At 33.9% G+C, this 26,781-nt stretch overlaps 1 protein-coding gene across 9 annotated transcripts in view; it reads left to right on the forward strand.

Moving 5' to 3' along the window:
- The window catches only part of SYCP1 (synaptonemal complex protein 1), a 105,285-nt gene that overhangs the window by 4,702 nt on the left and 73,802 nt on the right, over positions 1 to 26,781 (forward strand). For all 9 annotated transcript variants that reach the window (XM_074370237.1, XM_074370236.1, XM_074370238.1 and 6 more), the window contains 5 exons: positions 6,363 to 6,436; positions 14,500 to 14,558; positions 15,797 to 15,866; positions 16,475 to 16,548; positions 19,501 to 19,609. In XM_074370237.1, coding sequence (XP_074226338.1) covers positions 6,363 to 6,436; positions 14,500 to 14,558; positions 15,797 to 15,866; positions 16,475 to 16,548; positions 19,501 to 19,609 — 386 coding nt within the window. The remainder of the gene's footprint in view (positions 1 to 6,362; positions 6,437 to 14,499; positions 14,559 to 15,796; positions 15,867 to 16,474; positions 16,549 to 19,500; positions 19,610 to 26,781) is intronic.

Below are 26,781 nucleotides of genomic sequence, written 5' to 3' on the forward strand. Positions count from 1 at the left end.
CACATGCAGAATAGGGTTCAACTTAGTTCCAGTCTAATTCTCACTTTCAAATTTCTGTTTTTGCCTGTGGCCCAATTATTCTTTCATTAACTTTGGTTTTAAGTTTTAGTATCATCTTTGACTTTTCCTTTCCTTTGTCCAAACAATATCTAAGCCTTATTTTATACTTTACTCACTTTGTTCAGATGATATCATGCAGAATTCAGTAGAAAAGTATAATTGTTTAATTTGCTTGCCAGGTGAATATTGAATAGTTAGAACCTAATGTGTGAGTCCAGACAAAGGGCCAAGTTTGTTTATTCCTTCTTGCTTTAAGTTAAACATCATGCTAAACGCAGTTCTAGAAGGCTTATCACATTGTCAGTGAAGTTTCTAATAATTGAAAAATGCTATTACAATGGATTGTTTTAGCCCAGTTGAAAGACAACCTATGACTTCCCAGAAAAAAAATCTTAATGTTATACCTTAATTTTTTTCCTGCCTAAATGAGGTTTAATTATTAGGGGGAAGGGAGATAGAAAAGGAAGGATCTAACATTGTGTGCCTACTGTATTTTTTTGTACTTGTCATTTTTATATGGGTATGTGATTGAGTTTCTACAGTTTAAGACAGATCTAAAGGCTACTGTAGCTAATACCAGTACTTGGTAACTTGTGAGTTTTCTTAAAATGGCTGCTGCTTCCATTAATAAACATTGTAAATACTGTGACTACTTAGTTTAGTTATATAGTACTCAGTGTAGTGTAGAATAGTATAGTATACATAGTATAGTATAGAATTTATGCCATTTTTTGAGGTGGGAGGGAGTGGCTTTATTTTTTGGAGTGGTATCTTTCTATTTTAAGCACTTGATCCAGTTGAGTGTCAGTTTTGGCGTCAAATGCTGAATTGTCAGTTATCATCTGAGAGAACCTAACATTTAGTTGAGCTTTGTCAGAATATAAATAAGAAAAAAAGTAGTACTTAAGATAGAGTGATTTGATTATTGGATGACAAATTTAAGATAAAGTAGTTCAACCAGCCCATTATTTACATGATCATGACTTTCTGAAAGGGATGTAGGTTTAGAGTATTATTTCTTTTTTTTTTAATCTTTTAATTTTTAAAAAAATTTCATGTTTTTTGTTTTTTTGTTTTTGTTTTCTTTCTTGAGCTTGAAAGAGACTTTGGGTGACTCTGGGTATTTCAAAACCTTGTGCTTGGCCTGTAATAGAAGTTTGTGAGAGAATGGACACTTTGGTTCATTGACATTTTTGAGCAGGAAGAGAGTTTTGAGGTAATTTAGATAATTTTGGAGGCATTATTCTTTTTGAATGAAACAAGATCTCATATATGATCTGATTTTCACCATTAGATATAACAGTGGTGTCTTAAATTTTCAAATTCCAGCAGTCAAGCCTGAAGCATCACAATTACATATTTTCAGAAATTACCTTAAAAATTACAACATTGGATTTTTGTCAGAGTCTTATCTGGGATTTGTTTAAATACTTTGATGAGTTAAACCTTACCAAGCCCCGCCCCATGCATACAAATGCTATGGTGGTGGTTGTTAGAGGCTATCTGAAGAAGACAATGTATCTTTATACAGTAGGAGTAGGAGTTATCCCAAAAGGGAACTAGAGGTTACTACTCTAGTATTTCATGCCATGCTGAGGAGTTTTGACTTTATCTTGAAGTAGAGGAGGAGGGTAGGCATTACAGAAAGGTGGGCTAAAGAAAAGGCTGAGTGGTCACAAGTGTAGTTCCTTTTCTCTCCTTACTTTAACAAGAACAGCTTTATTTTTATATGATTTTAAATCTTGTGATTTGTATGATTTAAAATCAGTTAAGATTTCACTTTGAAAAAGGATTTTGTTTCTTAAAAAAAGCTTGAAAGTTGCTGCAGATGGTTATTTTGGAGTCAGTGAAAAGTATATTAGGCCACTAAGTATATAGTGAACTTGCAATGAATATTTTTTGACTGAATGATTGCTTGTATATGGAGTATATGGCTGGTTTTATGCCAGGCTATGCTGCTCAAAGGATCATTGTAGTTTGGGGAACAAATTGCCAAAGGCACTCCTCTACTTCTCACCTTAAGTTGACAGGAAAAGGCTGAAGATGTTTCTTCAAGTTGTAGTTGAAGAATTAGGTGTATAGTTACTTGTTTTGATTTTACAAAACCAGTAAAAATAGAAAAGTTTTTCTCTGTAGACAGTGGTTCTTAAACTTTAGCAAGCCTCAGAATTACCTGCAGAACTTGTTAAAACATATTGTTGGCCTTTCCTCCCCTATCAGAGTTTCTGATTCTGTGGAGTAGGTTTAAGAATTTGCACATCTAACAAGTGATGTGGATGCTGCTGGCCCAAGGGTCATACTTTGGAAACTACTGGTCTGTGCTAGAGAATAGTCACAGGCTTTGGAAACAAAACAAAACCACCTTTGATTGAAATCAAAGGCCAGTGACTTCTTAAGTTTTTCATTTATTAGGTTATTGAAAATGTTAAAGGATATAGTTTTGTAATATTCCATCTTTTGCCTTTCACTGAGCTAATAAATTATTATAAATTATTAATCTGTAATAATTCGTTTCTGCAGAAAATTATAGGTTAGAAAATTAAACCTAACTGCTGTATATGTCAGTAACTTCAAGACACCCAGAGGTCTTTTTTTTTTTTTTAACTTTCAGTAACATTTAATAAGATTTGGAAGATCTGACTGCATTATATTGATCTTTAAAAAAATTTTTTTTTGGTTGAGATCAGTTGACATATGACGTTATATTATTTTCAAGTGTACTACATAATGATTGATATTTGTATATATTGCAAAATGATCACCACAATAAATCCATCCATCACAACATATAGTTACAAATTTTTTTTCTTGTGATGAAAACCCTCAAGTTCTGCTCTCTTAGGAACTTTCAAATATACAGTGTTATTATCTATCTTCATCATGCTATATACACTACATCCTCAGGACCTATTTTATAACTGTAAGGCTATAACTTTTGACCCCCTTCATTCATTTTTCTTCCCTCCTACCCCCACCTTTGGCAGCCATCTGCATGAGTTTCTTTTTAAATTTTTAAAAAAGATTTCACATATAAATGAGACCATATGGTATTTGTCTTTCTCTGTCTAAAGTATTTCACATAGCTTAATGCCCTCAAGTTCTCTCCATAATGTTGTAAAAGGCAGGATTTCCTTCATTTTTATGGCTGAATAATATTCCATTGTATATATATCCCACATTTTCTTTATCCATTTATTCATCAGTGGTCACTTAGGTAATTTCCACGTCTTGGCTGCTGTAAATAATACTGCATTGAACATGGAGACGCATATATCTTTTCAAGTTAGTGCTTTTGTGTCCTTCGGATAAATACCCAGAACTTTTTTAGGGGGGAGGTGATTAGGTTGGTTGGTTGATTGATTGATTGATTGATTGATCGATTGATTGATTGATTTACTTATTTATTTATTTATTTATTTTAATTGGAGTTACTGGGGATTGAACCCAGGACCTTGTGCATGCTAGGTACACAATCTACCACTGAGCTATACCCTCCCCTTCTCTTGTCTTTTTAAATAATAGCCATTCTAACAGGTGTGAAGTAGTATTTCATTGTGATTTTGATTTGCATTTCCCTGGTGATTAGTGATGTTGAGCACCTTTTCATGTACCTGTTGGCCATCTGAATATCTTCTTTGGAAAAAATCTGTGTTCAAGTCCTCTGCTCATTTTTAAATCAGATTGTTTGATTTTTTTTGCTATTGAGTTCTATGATTTCTTTATATATTTTGGATATTAATCCCTTATCAGATATATGATTTGCAAATATTTTCTCTCATTTAGTAGGTTGCCCTTTAATTTTGTTTATGCTATGTAGAAGCTTTTTTAATTTGATGTAGCTCACTTGTTTATTTTTCCTTTTGTTGCCTTTACTTTTGGTGTCAAATCCAAAAAATTATCACCTACGTTAAGGAGCTTACTGCCTGTTTTCTTCTAGGAATTTTATGTTTTCAGGTCTTAGGTTCAAGTTTTTAATCCCTTTTGAGTTTATTTTTGTGTATGGTGTAAGGTAGTGGTCCAGTTTCATTCATTTGCATGTGGCTGTCTAGTTTTCCCAACACCACTTATTGAAGAGACTGTCCTTTCTCATTGTATATGTTTTTGGCTTCTTTGTTGTGACTTAATTGACCATATACTCATGGGTTTATTTCTGGGCTCTCCTGTTCTGTTCCATTGTTTTATGTGTCTGTTTTTATGCCAATACCATAATGTTTTGATTATGATAGCTTTATAACATACTTTCAAATCAGAAAGTGTGATGCCTCCAGTTTTGGTCTTCTTTCTCAAGATTACTTTGTCTAATTGGGGTCTTTTGTGATTCCATATAGATTCTGGTATTGTTTGTTCTGTTTCTGTGAAAAATGCTACTGCAAATTTGAGTGGAATTGCGCTGAATCTGTAGATTGCTATGAGTGGTGTAGTATTGTGATTTATAAGAAAAGAAATACTTGGTCATTCAGACGACCAAAATATATTTCACATATATATTTGGTTTTCAGCCATCTTTCCTGAATCATAGCTTTACAAACCCTTGGAATTTCCTAAATGATGAGAGTGACAAAGGTGTCTTGTTAATGAGGTGACTTTTGGATCCCATTTAAGGATAGGGGCTGGTTGCCAGAAAAGCCAACCAAGTGTTTAAAGGGTTGGAACATTCAGTCCTACCCTTCACTCCCCTTACCTCCAGGGAGAGGGGAGGGCCTGGAGGTTGAATCAGTTGCCAATGGCTGAAGATTTAATCAATCATGTCTATGTAATGAAGCCTCCATAAAAACCTAAGAGAACAGAGTTTGAGAGCTTCAGGATTGGTGAACATGTGGAGATTTGGGGAGAATGGTGAGCTCAGAGAGAGCATGAAAGATTCTTGCTCTTTCCTCATACTTTGCCCTATTCATCTTTTCCACTTGGCCTGAGTTATATCCTTTTATGATAAACCAGTAATCTACTAAGTAATTTGTTTCTCTAAATTCCGTGAGCCATGCTAGCAAATTAATAGAACCTGAGGAGGAGGTCATGGGAACCTCTGATTTATTGCCAGTTTGACAGAAACACAAGTAACAGCCTGGGATTGCAGCTGGAATCTGAAGTTGGGGCAGGGGGAGGATAGCAGACTTGTAGAACTGAATCCTTAACCTGTGAAATCTGATGCTATCTCCAGGTACATGGTGTCATAATTGAGTTGATTTGTAGGACACGTAACTGTGTGCCAAGAATTGCTTGTTGATGTGGGGAACCCCCTCCCCAAGTTGGAATTGGTTCCAGAACCCATTTAGGTAATATGGACATTTCAACAATATTAATTCTTTTAATCCATGGGCATGGAAGATTTTTCCATTTATTCATGTTTTTTTCAGTTTCTTTTGTCAGTGTCCCTGTAGTTTTCAGTGTACATATCTTTTACCTCCTTGGTTAAGTTTATTTCTAAGCATTTTTTTCTTTCTGATGCAATTATTTTCTTAATTTCTCTTTCTGAGGGTTCATTATTAATGTACAGAAATGCAGCTGATTTTTGTATATTGGTTTTGTATCCTGCAGCTTTACTGAATTCATTTATTAGTTCTAACAATTATTTCTTGGAGTCTTCAGGATTTTCTATATATAATATAATGTCATCTGCAAAGAGTGACAGTTTCCCTCTTCCTTTCCAATTTTGGTACCTTGTATTTCTTCTTCTCATCTGATTGCTGTGGCTAGGACACCCAGTACTATGTTAAATAGAAGCAGTGACAGTGGGCATCCTTGTCTTGCTTCTGAATTTGGTGGGAAGTCTTTCAGATTTTCACTGTTGAGTATTATGTTGGCTGTTGGTTTGTCTTAAATGGCCTATGTTGAGATATTTCCTCTATACCAACTTTGATGAGAATTTTTAACTTGAATGAATGTTGAATTTTGTCAAATCGTTTTCTGCATCTATTGAAATTATCATGTGATTTTTTTTTTCTTATGGTAGTGAAAATCCCAGTCTTCACTTCTCATTTTATTAGATGGATATGGAACTGTTTACTGAAAGGTTATTGAAAGCTACTTGGGTAGAAACTTGTTAAAGAGCCATTTATTTTTATTTATTTTTTTAAGGAGCCATTTACTTTAAAAGGAGTCAGCTGTTAAATCATCTTTGTTAACAGTACAGTCAACCCATTTTTCTTTCATATAGTCACTTGTGAACGATATTTGATATTTACAAAATATTATAAGGTTTTAAGATTTTCTTTAAGATTGTAAAAGTAATATTTCATAACTTTTATATATACTTTTGCTTGGAAGTCAGATTACACTTACGCAAACTCTTTCCTTTGTTTCAGGAATAATGCTACAAGACATTTATGTAATCTACTAAAAGAAACCTGTGCCAGATCTGCAGAAAAGACAAAGAAATGTAAATATCTTGTTTTATGTGATTTTTATCAATTTGTTGTTACATTTTAATTGGTGGTGGATGGAGAGGCCAACAAATTGTCTTTTCACTCTTTGGAACCAATTTTGATTGGAGCAACTTATATGTGCCTCATACCGTTTCTTTGTATAAGTATTAAGTAGATTCTTGGTTCTTTGAGCTTTCAAAGCTCAAAGCTTTTTGAAAGATAATATATTTCTGAAGCTATATACTTGGCATTTATGGTTAATTCTCATTTCACTTAAAGTGTGCTCTTGAAACTAACCTTCTCTTCTGTCTGGAACAGCTAGGAAATTGAATGAAGAATAATATATAACCATGTTCATAATAGAAAATGCTGATGGAGGGCTATGCTGGAAGCATGTTAGTTAAGAATAGCAATGTAGTTATTTATAGAGTTCTCAAATTTCTCTTAAAGAAACTTTTTTTTTTTAAAACATTCTATTAATTTTGTGGTATATATATGAAACAGCTTACTGCTTAATGCTTGAGCTGAAGTTATACAGCCCTGTGCTCAAATTCAAACTTTCAGTTTCTATCTGCTTGATCTTGAATAATTTGGATAATTTATGTAATCTGTCCATCTGTTTATTAGTTAATAAAGTGCCTCTTAGTGTTGTTTTGAGAATTAAATTGGTTAATAAATATATAATGCTTAGAACAGTGCCAAGTGCTCAATAAATGTTAGCTATTATTATTTCCAGCATGCAGTATTACTAGGTTTTTAAATTCTTGGTCCTTGCCTATATTACTTTGCATTTGTAACTATACCTTTCAGAATGTACTGCACCACTGCCAGCTTTTTCACTATACCATCTCTATTCAACTTTCAAGGTTAACTTTTCTGCCTAGATGTAGAGTGGTGAAAAGTATATGGGTAGAGGGTAGAGAGATAGTATATTGACCACCTTGGAGAAAGTAACCTGGGCTAGAGAAATAAGACTACCTGTTCTTTCTTTTGTTTAGTTCTAAGCTCTCTAAGTCAGAGATCAGACTGTGGGAAAGGTTTGAAGAATCTTTTAAACATTTTTAGGTGATCTCTTAAATAAACTAAAGAATATATCTTGATGTGACAGATTCTTTTTCTCCTAAAAAATCGTAATGCTTGCCTTAGTATAAACTCCGTCTAGAATCTTGCCTTAAGCCTTTATCTTTGCTATTGCGATTTTCTCTGTCTTTTATTTATTCATTCAACATTTTTAAAAGTGCCTCCTGTGTGTCATGAAATGTTCTAGATGCTGAGGAAAAACAGTAGTAAACAAAGTTTCTGCTGTTGCAGAGTATGCATTCTAGTAGAGGGACACATACCATAAATGAATAAATAGAATATACGTTGGGTGATGATAACTGCTTAAAAAGAGAATGTTTTAGATAGGGTGTTTGGGGAAGTTCTTTCTAATTAAATGGTATTTGATTAGAGACCTGAATAAATGAGGGAGTGTACCATGGAGCTATTTTGGGAACTAATATTTCAGGCAGAGGAAATGGCAAATGCAAAATCCCTTAGATGAGAGCCTGTTTAATCTTTTCAAGTCATAGCAATGAGGTCACTATGCTGTACCTTCCATATTTCTTACCCTCTTCGTATTTTTCACCCTTTTTTCTCATTGTGCTCCCTTCAGGATCATTTCTTCTAATCTTTCTTCCAGTTCACTAATTCTCTATTTAGCTTTTCTAAACTTTTAAAATTCATCTGTTAGGTCTTAATTTTCTACTGTTGCATTCTCTAGTTCTGTAAATATTAGCTTTTTTTTTTTTAAATAACTGAGTGTCACTTTTTTTAGAGTTTCAAGTTCTTGCAGAAAATTTTAATCTTGACTTTTTGTCTCCATGAGCATACTAAACTTAGTTTGTTAAATATTTTGTCCAGCAGTGCAAATATCTGGAATCCCTTGGAGTCTATTTCTATGGTTTGTTGTTTTGTAGATTCTAGTTTTTGTTGGTTATTTTATTGTGCACTTCATTATCTTTGATTGTTTGGTTGAGACTTAGAATGATATCACAGTTTCCTAGTTCTTTGAATGTTGAAAAATTTTGGATTATATCCTGGACACTTTGAATATTATGCTGTGAGATTCTGTGTCCTGTTAAAGTCCCCTGGGGAATGTTTGCTTGTTTGTTTATATTTTAGCAGATAGTCAATTCAAGTTCATACCACAAGTTCTGTCTTACCTTACTTACCTGGGGTCCCATTATCAGTTCAGTTTTCAAAGCTTTTGCCATGCTACTCTGGGTCTATGTCATGTATTCTCCACTAAATATTAGTTCTGGGACTTAGATAGTGATTTCAGAGCTTTTGCTATATTTGCCTTGGTCTGTCTTACACATGCACATCCTCCTTTTTCCCTATGGGACTTGAGCCAATTCATACAAACAATTAGAGAATCACCTCCAGTTCTCTCTAGGATCTCCCCCTCATTCTCAGCCTTACAGGTGTTCCATCCCCCTGTCCTTTGGCTGGAAACATGGAGTTTCTCTTGCCTTTTTTTTTTTGTCCTTGCTGCCGTGACTGCTGTAGCTCCACTACAGGAGCCACCCTTGGGGAAGGGCTGGAAGAGAAAAAAAAAACAACAAGATTTCCTTTGACTGCTCATACTTCCTGTTACAGTTCTGCTGGGGCCTTCCTTGCACTTTAGTAATCTAGGAGATATGATAGGAAAAAACTGAACAAACAGGAAGCTCACCTCCACATGAGTCACTTCTTCGCTTACTTTTCTTCCCAGTCTGCCTGCTTTTGCTTACTTTTCAGATTCCTCAAGTAATTGCTTTATGTATTTCATCTAGAGTTTTTAGTTGTAATCAATGAGAGAGAAAGGCTATAATGGGCTTACTCCCTCTTGACTGACACTGGAAGTTGGTTTTGCTTTTCTGAGTTATAATCCTCAACCTATTCTTGGCCTGATGACTCATCATTATATTTTTAGATCTTTGATTCTTTTAATAATTAAAAAAATTCCTCCAGAGTTTTAATTGTCTTTAGGAGGAAGATTGTTCTGAATTACTTAGCTATTACCAGAAAACAAAGTCCTAGATGCTTTTTCAAAATAAATCAAATAATGTCATTGTCTAATTTCTTCAGTAGCTTTCCATAGTTTTCAGGATAGCATGGTGTATGCCAGTTTACTTCACCTTGCCAAATGTTTTCCACATGCACCACATATACATGCTCATGGAGAACTACTTGTTAACCTCTAAACAGATTATGCTTTTGAGTATTTGCATATATTGTTTCTTTTATTGGCTAATCCTGCCTTCTTCATCTTGTTCATTCCTATTTGTCCTTTGAAACTCAAACTAAGTATTACTACCCTTGGAAAATATTTCTGAATTTTTTAATCCTTATCTAAAAACTTAAATACTCTTCTTCTTTCACTTACCACCCTTAGTATGTCTTTACCATGTATTTATGAATTCCTTCAACAAATATTTATTGAGTACCTATTACATGCTATACATCTCACTGTAAGCTTGCAGCAAGGGATCCTATCTTATCTGACTCAGTATATTCAACACTTTGTACAGTGTTTTTGAAGATAGTAGGCAATAAATAAATGAATGAATGAATAAAGAACAGATTTGTTCTTAGATGTATCTTAAAAAATCCTTTAAATGGCTGTCTATTGCACATATAAGTATATTAAAATTCTTTAGCCTGCTATTTGAGGTACTGCATACATTTTTTTTGTAGCCTTACTCCTTAACCTAAATTACTTAGTGTTGGAAAGGACTTTAAGGCCTTTTGTTCTACATACATTTCCATTGCTTTAATTTTCTTTATAGGAAATTAATATTTTTCTTTACAACTACGAAATGGGAACCTTTCTTGTGTTTGAATATATTCAGTGATGGAAGTTCACTAACCCCAAGATTGTCATTTAAGGACAGCTCTTCTTTTTTTCCCCCTTTTTTAAAATTTTTAATTTTTAAAAATTGAAGTATAGTCAGTTTACAATGTTGTGTCAGTTTCTGGTGTACAGTATAATGTTTCAGTTATTCATATACATACATATATTGCTTTTCCTATTCTTTTTCATTTTAGGTTACTACAAGATACTGAATATAGTTCTCTGTGCTATACAGTAGAAACTTGTTATCTATTTTATATATAGCAGTTATTATCTGCAAATCTTAAACTCTAAATTTATTTCTTTCCACCCCATTTCCCCTCTGGTAACCATAAGTTTGTTGTCTGTCTGTGAGTCTGTATTTTGTAAATAAGTTCATTTGAGGGCAGCTCTTGTTTTTATACTAAAATCTTATATACTTACATCTCTTTGCAGTTTCTCTCTTCTTATTGTGATTCTTCTCCTTAAGGCATACAGAAAAAGTCTAAGCCATTTTTTTTTGTGCTATCTCTTTAGATCTTTAAATATGGCTACTTGTCCTTTCTGAATCTTGTACGTAGCCTAGATGTTTCAAGATTCTCATGCTTTTGTTATTTTGGTTGATCTGTTGAATATCTTTGTTATATTTAGGAGTCCAGACCTGTATAAGGTAATCTCATGTGTAACTTGATCTGTGTAAAGGACTATTTCTTGGTAATTATAGGTGTCATTAATGAACTCTAAAGTCAGCTTACTTGATTGTCACATTGTATTATAATCTTAGTGACTTCACTATTAATTAAAATCTTCAACTTTTTTTAAAACTTCATTCTTTGTATGTGCATTTAGATTTTTAGATCCAAATAGCATTCTTTGCTTTTTTCCTTACTGGATTTCATTAGGCAGACCTGTGTTTTAATTATGTACCACCACTTTTTATTTTGAGATTCTGGCAAATAACATAATTTTTCTGTGTCACGCTTTTGTAATCTGTGAAATGGGGATAATCACGGTTCCATATATCTATACCTATATTTTTAACCTAAATGTATGTATTTATGTGCATATTTTCCCCCTTGCCAGGACTTTGGCATTTTCTTGATTCTAATAATTCACAGTTTTGTCAGTACAGCCATTTCAATCTATATGCACCAGTCTTTCTTTAGGCTGGGAAAGCCTTGTATATCTTTGGCCATTTGATCTGATTTCTGTTTGGGTATACTTATTATTTGTTTGTTGGCCCCTGTGTTATCCATTTCTCTAATTGTTTAAATATTTTTTTCCAACTCTTTATGTTTACATTTGTTTCCTGTATTTCCAGTTTGACTTTTGAAGTTTCAGTTCTTTCTTGTCCTGCCTCTAACCTGTAGTTCCTTTGCAGTCTCTCATTATTTAATGTATTGCCCTTTTCCTCCTTATTTATTTTTCTATTTAATTCATCTCATTTTCACATTTATATTGTGGCCTGTTCTTTATGATTTTGTGTTCCTCTTTCATTGAGACTGTATTTTCCTGGTTCTGTTGAGAATACCAAATGGTTTTCTGACATTTTCATTTGAATTCTCTAGAGTTCATTTTCAGAGATAGATTGTTCCTTTTTACATCTTTCATGTTCCCTTTTCTTTGTTTGACAGTATTTTTTCATAAGCCTCATATAGGTTTTCTAACCATATCTACATTGTTGATAAAAGCAAGAACTACCTAGACTAAATAAACAAACTAGGTGATAAGTTGACCTTGGTATAGTGGTTGAATTTCTCTTTTTATATTTACAGTTGTGTGGCAGGTGACTGAGCAGTTTGTAAAGTTTTCACCTTGCATGGCTCTGTTTATGGTAGCTGAATTTCCTTTCTGTCCTTCTGCCTGGTTTTCTGGTACTCTGATAAATTTTGTAGAATATATGATTCTGAATGATTATAGTCAACAAACTCAAGCAGGCACAAAATGTTTATATCTTAATATGTTAAAAACTTAATTTTTATATCTTAAATCCTTCAGTCTGCTGGCATGTAAGAAACTTTATCTCAGTAAATTTGGGAATTTTTCTTCTTTCCCTGGGGTTGTATGTAAATTTGGGGGTGCCCGTATAGTACCATGTGTTAGAGAGGGACATTTGTTTCTGAGTCATCTGTCCATTGAGACTTTCATCATTCTGATTGATACTCAGTTATTGGTCCACATGGGTTGCTGCTGAGCTGTCCCTCAGACCTGTCCTCAGGGCCCATTCAGGTATGCTCGTTCTCTGTACTTTATCCCATCATGCTCAGTTGTGCCCGGTGCTTGGATAAGGGTAATTGTGAAGCTAAGGCCCCATCTGTCTAGATATATTTCACAGGCATTTCTTCTCACATTTTGTCATCTTTCTAGAGTTCTACTGAAATAAAAAAAGCACAATCCCACTCTGCTCTTGGTTTGCCCATACTGTCTGGGGTTTCTGTGGTGAGTGTAAAGGGCTACAGAACTCATTCTTCAGTATCTGCCAGAATCTAATGAACTCTCTCAGCTTTCTCCTTTAAAGGCTTCTTTCTTACAAACTAGTAAGTATTTCTTAGGTCTAGAGGTTGAGAAACTTTGTTCTGACTTATATATTTTGAAAATCTATTACTTGTTTATATCCCTTACCCCAACACTGGGCTTTTGAAACTCAAAGACATTTTCTTTGCTTTTGGTTGAATCATCTCTTATTCAAGGCAGTGAACACAGCAAGATCTAGTTCACCAAATTAGGGCAAAGTAAGTGTGTGTGTGTGTGTCTGTGTGTGTGTGTAAAAGTAGAGAGGAGAGAGGGAAGACAGGAGGGAAGGAGGAAGAAGGGAATTAGATGTGTGTGGGCAGACAGATATATAGGTGGATAAATACCAAGAAAACCCAAATGGTAGGCTTATATTGTTACAATATTATATTACTACATTAGAACTCTCTGTACCAAAGTCCTTTCTCTATGCTATCTGTAGCACCTTGCTCCTGACAACTGTAAAGTACATCTATACCGATTTATTTTCTTTTTTGTAGTTTTATTTATTTACTTTTCAGTACTTGCCTTATTAGAAGAATGACTGGAGGGTATTTTGGAAGTACTGGTGATGGTGGTAATGGGAAGATTAGAGGTATTGGCACTAGAATACAATTCTTTGGTACAAATGGTTTCTGAGAAATAGAGAAGGTTTGTTGATAAATGTGTAGGTAGTGAATATGAGACTGAATAAATGGAGTGAGAAGGATGAACTATCTTTCTGTTGAAACGCTGAGGTGTTCTGTCTCTATTTCCTTGAATTTTCCAGCCCTTAAATATTCAAATAAAAGTGATTCAGCTTCTGTTCCACATGCTATGATAAGTCTAGAGCTCTCTCCAGGATTTTTGAGGGGTTTAGGATACTTATATTCTTCTAAAGCTAGTTCATGTACCCTCTTTTTAGTTGTTTGGTTCCTCATTGACATTTGAGTCTGTCATAGTTGTCATTCTCTTATTTTGCAGCTTGTTACTAGGACTAATACCTTCCTTATTAATGTGATTTCTGTGATGCTTGGCCTCACTTGGGGGAATGATAAAGGGGAAAAGCCACATTTTCTCTTACAGCCTTGTATGCTAATTCCCTACAGCACTACCTAACAACACTGTTTTACTGATTTTACTCGAGGCTTGGATATACCTAGAGGGAATCATTGCTCAGGTTAGAAAGAAACCCAAAAACAAAAACAAAAACAAAAACAAAACCCTAAAAAAAAGATCATAGAGGATCCATCGGAGATTCCTCTTTGGGACTACTCCTATTCTTTACTTGTTCTTGTCTTTAGGTTTATCTCCCTTTCTGCCTCTTCAGATACAGAGCAGAGATAACAGTAAACTTTGCCTTTCATGTGTACTTCATGAATCTTAAATATACGAAGGAAAATACCTTATAGACTATTTCTTAAATCCCTACTTATTGTAAAGGCTAAAACTATAAACATATTTTACAAAGTTTGGATAAATTCATGAACAGTAATTCTATAAAAGGAAATTAGAGATAATTGAACAACATCTAGCTTTTGAGGTATGACCATACCTTACTATGAAACTGCTTTTGATGCTACTTAAAAAGACTCAAAAGATATACCAGTGCCCTTTACTAACACAGATTTTTAAATATTTTAATGTTTATGTGAGACATTTGGGTATTATCTTGTTGGAATTATAATTGTTCTAAACATTTAATTTTGAAATATTTTGTATTTATAATAGATGAATACGAACGGGAAGAAACTAGGCAAGCTTATGTGGACCTAAATAGTAACATTGAGGTAAGTGGTAGTGAAAATTTGAATATTTTAAACAGAGGCATTTCTTAGCAAATTAGATTGATAGCTACAAAGATATGGACAGTCATTCTTGCTAAAGGGATTCTTATTTATATTTTGATATATGATTATATACAATAAAATTCCCAAGATTCTATCCTGTATTAGTGTATTACTATTTAGGAGTTTTTGAATTTACATGTTAGTGGCACTATTTAACTTCATTTATCAGATACTAACTGTGTCAGAGACTAGCACATTTTGGCATACAACTATTAATTTGAAAAACATGCGAAGTATTATTAATCAGTGTCTGATTCCTGTTCACCATTCTTATCCTATCTTCTGTCATTTTCCACTTTGCTTCTCTGCTATAGTTGTTCCTTTCTTCTTTGTTTCTCAAACTTGCTAAGCTCTTTCTGATCTTACTTCTTTGAATTTGTTTCTTCTGTATAGAACTTTTGTGTCCAAGATCTTATGCAAACTCATGAGCTTCATTCTACTTTTTTATTATCCACTGTTACTACTTTACCTAAAATATCTTTCTATTCAGTTATCCTCTATCTCTTCACTTTGTCTAACTTTTTCGAAGAGCACTTAAAACTACATCACATTTATTTGAAATACGTGTGTATGTGTGTGTATGTATGTATGTATTCTTTCCCACACTGTAACATAAGTTAGTTCTAGTATGATGAGGCCTTTGTCTTATGTCCTAAGTGCCGAAAACAGTGCCTGTCACATAATAGACACTAAGCAACTATTTATTAAATGAATAAATGAATTCATCCAATTTTACAAATCAGGATTTGTTGAATGTTGAATGAACTCATGCTGCCAGGTCATGGAAGTATAATTTGGATTCTTATGGGGAGAGATCTCACTGAGGTTATACTTTAGTGAAGACAGAAATAAGTAAGCAAAAATCAATATAAAATTACAGATTTTGATATGGGCTATTAAGTAGATGACTAGATTATGAACAATTGTTTTGCTGCTGTTTGCTATTATATAATGTGTTTCCAGTGCCTTTAAACATCTAAGAAGCTACCATATTAAGCACTGTTAATACACTTTAGTAAATTATTTAATTATTAAAAAGTATAGGGTTTTCATTATTCAAAGTTGTGTAGTTTTAAATCTAATGATCACATGATACAAATTTATTATTTCTTTTGTTTAAAGAAAGCTATTTAAAAAAGTCTAAGTATGATTCTTAAAAGTTAAACTTTATATTTCAGAAAATGATAATAGCTTTTGAGGAACTTCGTGTGCAAGCTGAGAACTCCAGACTGGACGTGCATTTTAAGTGTAGGGATCCTTAGTTTTTAATATTACTCTTCTGCTATTTATATTTTTATTAGATTCTGTCAATGTTTTCATACTTTCAGCTTGATGCCTAAATTATTGAAAATTTTTGTATTCTATATGGTTTTATAGGCCCCTCAGAAATCTTGTGGATTATGGCAGGGAACTGATATATGTTAAAAATATCCTTTTGGCTTCAAAAGCTACATTTTCCCTGAAATCAAATTATGGTTTGTATTTAAGATTTCATAAGTGTGATTTGGTCTTATTTTTACATTTCTTGGTCAAGTTGCATGTTAAAATAATTATATATATATGTTTAAAATCTGTTATTTCATATTAGTGTGTTATAAAGAATAAGCTTTTATATATGTGCTGTTATAAGAATTACAGAATTTTCGTAAGTTACTGTAACTTTGATATTATTTAAATTCATTATTTTGCTAAACAGAACGTTAGCAGCATAGAAACAGCTGTTTTAGCTTCTTAGAAACCTTTGGGGTTTAGTATCTAGATAAATAAGGAGGTGAAGTAAAATAAAAGAAACTCAAAATTTTGTCTGTTATACGATTATGTTAAGATATTTAAGTATATTTGTTTTATTTTTAAAGTAAAGGAAGATTATGAAAAAATCCAACACCTTGAAGAAGAATACAAGAAGGAAGTAAATGACAAGGAAAAGCAGGTATTTTTAAAAAATCAATTCTCTGTATTCTTTATAGTTGCTAAATCATAAGATACTTAAAATTTCAAGAGCAATTTGTATTTGCTGCCTGCATTATAAATTTCTATGAGAGAATTTTGGTATTATACATATCCAAATATATTTTCTATTTGCCTTAATTTCCATTGACTCAAATATGCACACACTGAATGCTAGACTTTTTTTAAAAATTAGTACATCTTCTACAATATTTATATTAGGGTATTGGGTATTAGGAAATTGCTGCAAAAATATTTTGTGAGAACTTTTGTTCACGTAAAAACCTCATAAAATGTAAAGATAATGATCATTAACCGCTCAACCCACGTTTTGTAGTTAATTTTGAAATATATGATTCATGACACCAATGAAGAGGAACTAAAACATTCTTTTGCTTGTGGGAGACTTGAAAATGATGTGTCTATTTTTTTTACATTCGCAAGAATATTAATTTCAGATGACTATTATGCCAACTTTATCAGTTTCAAGCCTTCTGAATCCAAAATGGAAAGCAAAATATAGAAAGGAATCCTCTTTTCTCTATTTCCCCCTACTTTTTCAGAGTTTTTATTTGACTTGCCACTGATACCTCGTAATTATAGATAACAAGGAAATCTACTTAAACAATAATGACATGTTAATTGAAAGTGCAGAGAAGATTCTTAAAGTTTTCTTAAAGTTCTGGTTAAACGATAGAATTCTACTTTATGTATTATACTCAGATCTTTTGAGTTATTTTTTTCTGTATTTTAACTGTATTTTTAAACCAGATTTCTGAAAGAAGGAGGTCTTTTTAAAAGTTAAAATTGTACTTGGTATAGAGAACACAAAAAAAGAATAAAATGCTAAAAGCTTGTTGGAGATTTGGGTACATGAGCAGAGCTTATAGATTTTGAGAGTTCCCTGTAAAGTGATGGTGTGGCCATCTAGTGTTTTGCTGGAGACTCCTAAATGTCATTATTTATAAGCTTTTTTTTTTTTTTTTCTGGAGTTCTCCAGATTTCTGCCTGGGGATGTAAACTTTGTTGATGGCATTTTGGAGCTGGATTGACAGGATAGGAAAGACAGGCTGAGTCTCAACATTCCATATGCTGACATCTCAATTAATATTCTTTGTCCCCACCCCTTCCTGTGCCTGAAATACCCAGGTTTAGAGATTCTTTTTTTCAATTTTACCATACTGCTGTCTCTTACAAAGATAGAGTAGGTTAGTTCTGACTACGTTGGCTTTCAGGGAGTAGAGTCCAGAAAAGGAGGGTAAGAGGGCCTAGGGAAATCTTACTACTCTTTGCAGACTTCCAAACATTTTCCTTGTACTTAGTCTCCTGTTTCATACCTGTTTTCCACAGCATCTGTTGCTTCTAATTCTTCAAACATTGAGTTTCTTTGGGATTGATTTATCTTGCTTTTCATTTGTAATCATCCCTGTGTAGACTCTTTAGTTTTGACCTTGCTTTTTTATGCTAAATCATTTTCTGTTCCTTCCGTTTCCCTTTTTCATGTGTTACGGTTTGGATTACAGAAGTCTCATGGTTTAGTGGAAGATGAAGTCTTTGGTGTTTTCTTAGTTATTTTTTGTGTGATTTGAAGTTGAAAATAGGGTGGAGAGGTCTTTCTGCCATCTTGAATATGCAAGTCTTCAGTTTATGTTTATAAGTTTATGTTTCATGTATTCTTTACATGCACTCTATATTCTAGCCGTCTGAATGTTTTCAGCTCTTTGAATGAAGCTCGATCTCTTAATCCTTTGTGTTCTTGTAAGAATCTAGAATGCTCATTTCTCCCTGTGAGCCTGATTAATTTGTACTTGTCTATCAAGACTCAATTCACTTCTTTCTCTGGAAAGGGTTAGTTTTTTTTTTTAACATTTTTTATTGATTTGTAATCATTTTACAATGTTGTGTCAAATTCCAGTGTAGAGCACAATTTTTCAGTTATACGTGAACATATATATATTCATTGTCACATTTTTATCTCTGTGAGCTACCATAAGATCTTGTATATATTTCGCTGTGCTATACAGTATAATCTTGTTTATCTATTCTACAATTTTGAAATCCCAGTCTATCCCTTCCCACCCCCTGCCCCCTTGGCAACTAGCAGTTTGTATTCTATGTCTGTGAGTCTATTTCTGTTTTGTATTTATGCTTTGTTTTTTTTTGTTTGTTTTTTGTTTTTTAGATTCCACATATGAGCGATCTCATATGGTATTTTTCTTTCTCTTTCTGGCTTACTTTACTTAGAATGACATTCTCCAGGAACATCTGTGTTGCTGCAAATGGTGTTATGTTGTCGGTTTTTATGGCTGAGTAGTATTCCATTGTATAAATATACCACATCTTCTTTATCCAGTCATCTGTTGATAGATATTTAGGCTGTTTCCACGTCTTGGCTATTGTAAATAGTGCTGCTATGAACATTGGGGTGCAGGTGTCATCCTGAAGTAGGGTTCTGGGAAGGGTTAGTTTTTTTATTACATCCCCTAAGACTGATTTAGTTGTTTTTTTCCTGATTCCTATAATATTTTTGTTCTGCTACTGACAATATTCAAGTATAATTGTTTGACTCTTGGTCTAGGCTATGACTTTATTGAAGGTGAGTTCCATCATCTTTGTATATTCAATGCTTATTATGGTTTTTGGAACAGAATAGGTGCTCAATAATATTTATAGAACAAATGAACCAGTAGGTTTCAATATATAGTCTTGTAAGTGATAACTTAAAATGCATACTGTAATATTGGATATATTGCATTAGTTTGTTCATTCCTTTATTCAATAAATGTTTATTGTGCAGGCACATACTAAATGCCAGGCATAGCCAACTAAAAAGCATATAAGCAAGTACATAAAATAGTCATAGATAGTGATAAATGCTAAGGTGTCTTATTTAATTTTCATGTCTATAATGTATTATTTAAATGTTTCACTTTAGGTATCACTGCTATTGGTCCAGAGTACCGAGAAAGAAAACAAAATGAAAGATTTAACATTTCTGCTAGAGGAGTCCAGAGATAAAGTTAATCAATTAGAGGAAAAGACAAGTAAGGATTTATATAATAAAATATAACTATGTCTTATGTATTCCTCTTACTATGTTTTAAATTTAGTTTTCATTACAATTTTGTTGTAATGCTTTCTAATGCCATAATTCTCAACCTGGATTGGGCCAGTTGGAGGAGGGCATTATAGAGTCACTTAGGAAGCTTTTTCAAAGTATACATGCTCCTCTTTTCCCTTTCCATATTCTCACCTTCTTCAGAGTTTCAATAAGGTGCTCCATGAAAACAGGGATCTTTGTCTGTCTTTGTTCAGTGATACATTTCAAGTGCCTAGAACAGTGCCTGGCATATATTAGGCACTCATGTATTTTATAAATAAATGAATACTTAGGGAGCATTATGGAGGGAATTATTAATTATTCTTGGGGAAAGGCATTTGGAAAGGCATTAAGGGAAAATTTTTTATTGAGCTAGACCTTGGATGATTAAAGATTCATAAGACAGTGAATTGGAGGAGAGAGTATAGGCAGAAAAGAATGGTTTGTGCAAGTCATTGGAGTGTGAAAGAGTATATTTGAAACACTGGTGTCTATATTGTCTATCTTCAAGAACTCAGATGAGACTGGAAAAAAATGTTTGCATCAGATTTTGAAGGATCTTTAGTGTCATGTTATGTTTAGACTATCTTATTATTGAATATTTTTCAAACTTGTTCTAGTGGTAAGGCACTTGAAATGCATAATACACTTTGTAAAATACTGTGCCCCTTTCAAAACATCATAGAAATCTTGTGGCATTTTTTTCCCTTTTCTCTTAAAAACATTTTCTCTTCTTTATTTGGCAAATAATTATCTAATTCCAGCTAACCTATGCCTGCTCATTTCACCTTACTGTCATCACTGTATCTTATACTCCAGATATATTAAAATTGTTTTAAGTTCCCTTACATTTTATGTTCTTACTATCTCACCATCATGATTTTGGCTACTTTCGCTACCCAAAATGAACCTCCTACCTTGTCTCTAAATCTGTTGGCTAAATTCTAGTGAGCTCCTGATTACTTACTTATTTAAACCTTTTTTTATTGAGTTATAGTCATTTTACAATGTTGTGTTAAATTCCAGTGTAGAGCACGACTTTTCAGTTATACATGAACATACATATATTCATTGTCACATTTTTTTTTGCTGTGAGCTACCACAAGATCTTGTATATATTTCCCTGTGCTATACAGTATAATCTTGTTTATCTATTCTGCATATGCCTGTCAGTATCTACAAACCTTGAACTCCCAGTCTATCCCCTCCCAGCCCCCTCCCCCCTGGCAACCAGAAGCCTGCACTCCACGTCCATGAGTCTGTCTCTGCTCCATATCCATACTCCTTTTTTTTTTTTTTTTTTTAGATTCCACATATGAATGATCTCACATGGTATCCCTCTCTCTCCTCCTGGATCACCCTACGTAGAATGACACTGTCCAGGGACATCCATGTTGCCACAAATGGCATCATGCTGTTGGTTTTTATGGCTGAATAGCATTCCATTGTATAAATACACCACATCTTCTTTATCCAGTCATCTGTTGATGGACATTTAGGCTGTTTCCATGTCTTGGCTATTGTAAATAGTGCTGCTATGAACATTGGGGTGCAGGTGTCTTTTTGAAGTAGGATTCCTTCTGGATATATGCCCAGGGAGCTCCTTGTTATTTAGAGTGGCTTAAGCATTACTTGTGTGTCTCCTATGAGTATCTTGAGGGCAGGCACTGTGTCTCACTAAGTATCTTTTTAACTCTAGTGCCCAGCATATTGCTATGTATGTATAATAGGAATTCAATAGGTATTGGGATAAATGAATATTTGATCTTATCATATAAACTGGAAACAACTTTTTGGTAATAAATAACTAGTACTGTGTGATTCTGCAGATTCATAAGCACTGAAATTTATTCATTTAAGTTACTTTTCATTGTTTCCCATGTGTATGTATTTTGTTTTTCTCTTTGTTTCGACTTAGAGATCTTCTATTGACCTGTTACCTAACCCTGCCTTGTGCTGTGTCTATAAATTTGTTTTTAAACCCATCTCTGAATTCTGCACTTTAATCATATTTTTTTCCTTCTAAATTTGTTTTATTCTTTTTCTTAAGATTCCACTTCTCTGGTTAAATTCTCCTCTTTTAAAAATGACATCTCATCCTTTTGAATATATTAATAATTGATATTTTATAGCTACTTTCTTTTTACATCAATATCTGGCTCACCTGTTGGTCTGTTTCTTTTTTTTTTAAAACTATGATAAAGTATACATAACATAAAATTTATCATCTTAATTACTTTAAGTGTACAGTTCAATGGCATAGATAGAGTCACACTGTTATGCAGTCATCACCAGTATATTTCTCAAGAACTCTTCATCTTGCAAAACTGAAACTCTGTATCCATTAAGCAGTAACTCCCCATTCCCTCTTCCCTCCAGCGCCTGATAACCACCATTCTACTTTCTATTTCTCTTTTCTAAAATATTTTTTTCTTTACATTTTCTGGGTGACTTTATTTACTTAGGTTTTTTTTTTTTTTTTTTGGAAGGGGTGGTAATTACGTTTATTTATTTATTTTTGGAGGCAGTACTGGGGATTAAACCCAGGACCCTGTGCATATGAGCATGCGTTCTACCTCTTGAGCTATACCCTACCCCCTCTATTTCTTTTTAATTGTATTTTTTAGTGATTTGTCTTTATCTTTCGGTGTGCCCAGTAATTGTTTAAAAATTGAAGTATAGTCAGTTTACAATGTGTCAATTTCTGGTGTACAGCATAATGTTTCAGTCATACATATACATACATATATTTGTTTTCATATTCTTTTTCATGATAGGATACTATAAGATATTGAATACAGTTCCCTGTGCTATAAAGAAGAAACTTGTTTATTTATACATGCTAGTTAGTATTTGCAAATGTCAAACTCTCAATTTATCCCTTCCAGCCCCTTTCCCCTGGTAACCATAAAATTGTTTACTATGTCTATGAGTCTATTTCTGTTTTGTAGATAAGTTCATTAGTGTCTTTTTTCTTTTTTTTAGATTCCACATATGAGTGATATCATGTGATTTTTTTCTTTCTCTTTCTGGCTTACTTCACTTAGAATGACGATCTCCAGGGTCATACATGTTGCTGCAAATGGCATTATTTTATTCTTTTTTATGGCTGAGTAGTATTCCATTGTATAAATATACCATAGCTTATTTATCCAGTCATCTGTCTGTGGGCTTTTAGGTTGTTTCCATGTCATGGCTGTTGTATATAGTGCTGTTATAAACGTTGAGGTGCATGTATCTTTTAAAATTAGACTTCCCTCTGGATATATACCCAGAAGTGGAATTGCTAGATTATATGGTAAGTCTGCTTTTAGTTTTTTGAGGAATTTTGACACTGTTTTTCCGTAATTGCCACACAAAACTGCATTCCCACCAGCAGTGTAGGAGGGTTCCCATTTCTCTACACCCTCTCCAGCATTTATCATATGTGGACTTTTGAATGATGGCTGTTCCATCTGGTGTGAAGTGATACCTCATTGTAGTTTTGATTTACATTTCTTATAGTTAGTGATATTGAGCATTTTTTCATGTGCCTATTGGCCTTTTGTATATCTTCAGTGGAGAATTGCTTGTTTAGATCTTCTGCCCATTTTTGGATTGGGTTGTTTGGTTTTTTTTGTTATTAAGTTGTATGAGCTATTTATATATTCTGGAAATTAAACCTTTGTCAGTCTCATCTTTTGCAAATATTTTGTCCCATTCATTGGTTGTTTTGCTTATAGTTTCCTTCACTGTGCGAAAGCTTATAAGTTTAACTAGGTCCCATTTGTCCATTTTTGCTTTTATTTCTATTCTCTGAGCAGACTGACCTAGGAGAACATTGCTGAGATTTATGTCAGAAAATGTTTTGCCTATGTTTTCTTCCAGGAGGTTTATAGTGTCTTGTCTAATATTTAAGTATTTAAGCCATTTTGACATATTTTTGTGTATGGTGTGAAGGAGTGTTCTAACTTCATTGATTTACACGCAGCTGTCCAGTTTTCTCACTACCAGTTGTTGACAGGACTGTCTTTTCTCCATTGTATATTCTTGCCTCCTTTGTCGAAGATTAATTGATTGTTAGGTCTGTGGGTTCATTTCTGGGCTCTCTATCCTGTTTCATTGATCTGCATGTCTGTTTTGGTGCCAAAACCATGCTGTTTTGATTACAATAGCTCTGTAGTATTGCTTGAAGTCTGGGAGAGATATTCCTCCAGTGTCATTCTTTTTCTTCAGTATTGCTTTGGCTATTCTGGGTCTTTTGTGATTCCATATAAATTTTAGGATTATTTGTTCTAGTTCTGTGAAGAATGTCATGGATAACTTGATAGAGATTGCATTAAATCTGGATTGCTTTGGGTAGTATGGCCATTTTAACAATATTAATTCTTCTAATCCAAGAGCATGGGATATCTTTCCATTTATTTATTTTTTTCATTTTTCAGTTTTATTAGGTAGACTTGTTATAATTTGACTGCAAATATACAGTGTATTGCATATAAATACATATACACAATATACTGTACATATTTTTAAAAATTTACATGTATGTACTGTTCATTGTTTCTAAGAGATTTAGAGATTTAGCTTTTTAAACTTACATAGTTATCAAAGGAATAAAGCCAACCACAAAATAAGAATTAATTCAAAATTATGCATACACTCCACTGTTAACAGCAACATTATTCATAATTGCCAAGATATGGAAGCATTGTAAGTGCACATCAATAGATGAATGGATAAAGAAGATGCAGCACCTATATGTAATGGAACACAACTCACCCATAAGAAAGAAGGATATTTTGCCATTTGCAGTCCTTCATTCACTTCAGGTGGGTGACCCACAAGCTGAAGATAATTAAGTCACAGAGGCCCTCCCACAGGAATGAGAGTTCTAAGCCCCACGTTAGGCTCCCCAGCCCTGAGTTCTGGCATTGGGAGGAGGAGGAGACCCCAGGACATCTGGTTTTGAAGGACAGAGGGGCCTAGCTCTAGGAGCCCCAAAGGACTAAGGGAAACAGAGATTTCATTTTCTTGGGAAGCATACATAGAATCTTGAGTGCACCAGGTCCAAAGGCAGAGGCAGTGATCATAGAAACATGGGCCAGGCCTGCCTGCTGGTTTTGGAGGGTCTCCTGGGGGCATAGGGGACAGCTGCAGCTCACCCAGGGGACATAAAAGCTGGTAGTGGACATTTTGGAACTGTTAATCTACATGAGCTTTCCTGGAGGCTGACATCTTGATTGGATCATTAGCACCAAGACCTAGTCTCATCCAACAGCCTAGGGAAGCTTCAGGCCAAACAATATACAGGGTGGGAACACAGCCCCACCCATCAGCAGACTTCCTAGGCCACAAAGGCCTCTAGACAAGGCCCTTCCCACAGATGTCCAGGACCAAGCTCCACCCAGCAGTGGGCAGGCACCAGCTCTTCCTGCCAGGAAACTTGCATAAGCCTCTAGTCCAGTCTCATCCACCAGCGGCAGATACCAGGAATAAGAAAACAACAATCCTAAAGCCTGTGGAAGGAATTCACAAACACAGGCCAGACTCTACATTAGAACCAGCTGAACCACAGCCTTTGGGTGACAAGAGAGGAGTGTACTGCTGGGATGCATAGGACGTCTCCCACAGAGGGCCACCTCTCCAAGGCCAAGGAATGTAACTAACCTATCTAAAAATACAAATAGAAAGATAAACAATATGAGGCAGCAGAGGAGTATCTCCCAGGCCAAGGCACAAGATAAAATCCCAGAAGAAGAAATAAGTGATGAAGAAATAGGCAATTTGTCTGAGAAAGAGTTTAACGTAGTGATGGCGAAGATGTTCAGAGAACTCAAGATGAGAAGTATAGATGCAAAGAGTGAAGATTAATACCAGAAATATATAGGAAGCCTCTACAAATCAATAAAAAGACAATTTATATAAATAGCAAGAAAAAAAAGTAATTCCCCCCAAATAAATGAAATCATCTGTAACAATAGGTAAGGATGCAGAACTTCATTACTAATCTTAGATTTGCAAATTAAAATCATTATATATATTTCACCCATCATATTTACACAAACTAAATACTATGTTTAGGGTTAGCAAGTGTGCAGTAAAACAGGCACTTTAATGTACAATTTGCTGAAAACATTGGAATTATTTGTTGGAAGTACATATAACCTTTCACCTGGAAAATCCACACCTAGGAATTTATGCCAAAACTCTAATTGCTTCTAAACTTGAAAATATATTAATAATCTTGATAATTCCAGTCATTTTGCAAAAGACTGGAAACAAATAAAGGAACATCACTTAGCAATGTGTAAGTCAACTAGGAAATTATGCCATAAGATGTAATATTTACCAAGTGATACAGACCTGAATCATACGGAAAAATATTAAAAGTATGCATTTTTTTTTAAAAGATGATGAAAAGACAGCCTGGGAGACAGAAAACCACATATCTGACAAAGGACTGTTATCTATAATATATAAAGAAAACTCAGCAATAAAAAAGCAAATAAGCCAATTAGTGTCTAGTTTAATTCCGTTGTGGTCTGAGAGCAGGCATTGTAGGACTTTCTTTTAAATCTGTTATAGTGTGTTTTATGACCCAGAATGTGGTCTATCTTGGTCAATTTTCCACATGAGCTTGAGAGGAATGTTTGTTCTGCTGTTATTGGATGAAGTAGTCTGTAGATGTCTATTATATCCAGTTGATTTATGGTGGTGTTGAGTTTAACTATGTCTTTTCTAATTTTACTGTAAACTCTCTTAAAACTGCTTTTGTCATGTCCTATAGATTTGGAAAGTTTTTTTTTCCATTTTCAATTGTCTTGAGGTATTTTCTGATTTCCTCTTTGATTTTTTCATTGACCCTTTGGGTTGTTTTAGTAGCATGTTGTTCAGTCTCATGTGTTTATGTTTTTCCCATTTTTCTTCCTGTTAATTGATTTTTAGTTTCATATTGTTGTGTTTGGAAAAATGCTTAATAAAGTTCCTGTCCTCTTAAGTTTGTTGAGACTTTTTTGTAGCTTAGCATGTGAACATTCCATGTGCACTTGAAAAGAATGTATATTCTGCTATTTTTGGATGGAATGTTCTGTAGATATCTGTTAAGTCCAGTGGATCTAATGTGTCATTTAAGAC

The sequence above is a fragment of the Camelus bactrianus genome, chromosome 9 (genome assembly GCF_048773025.1).
Source record: "Camelus bactrianus isolate YW-2024 breed Bactrian camel chromosome 9, ASM4877302v1, whole genome shotgun sequence".
NCBI classification, from domain to species: domain Eukaryota; kingdom Metazoa; phylum Chordata; class Mammalia; order Artiodactyla; family Camelidae; genus Camelus; species Camelus bactrianus.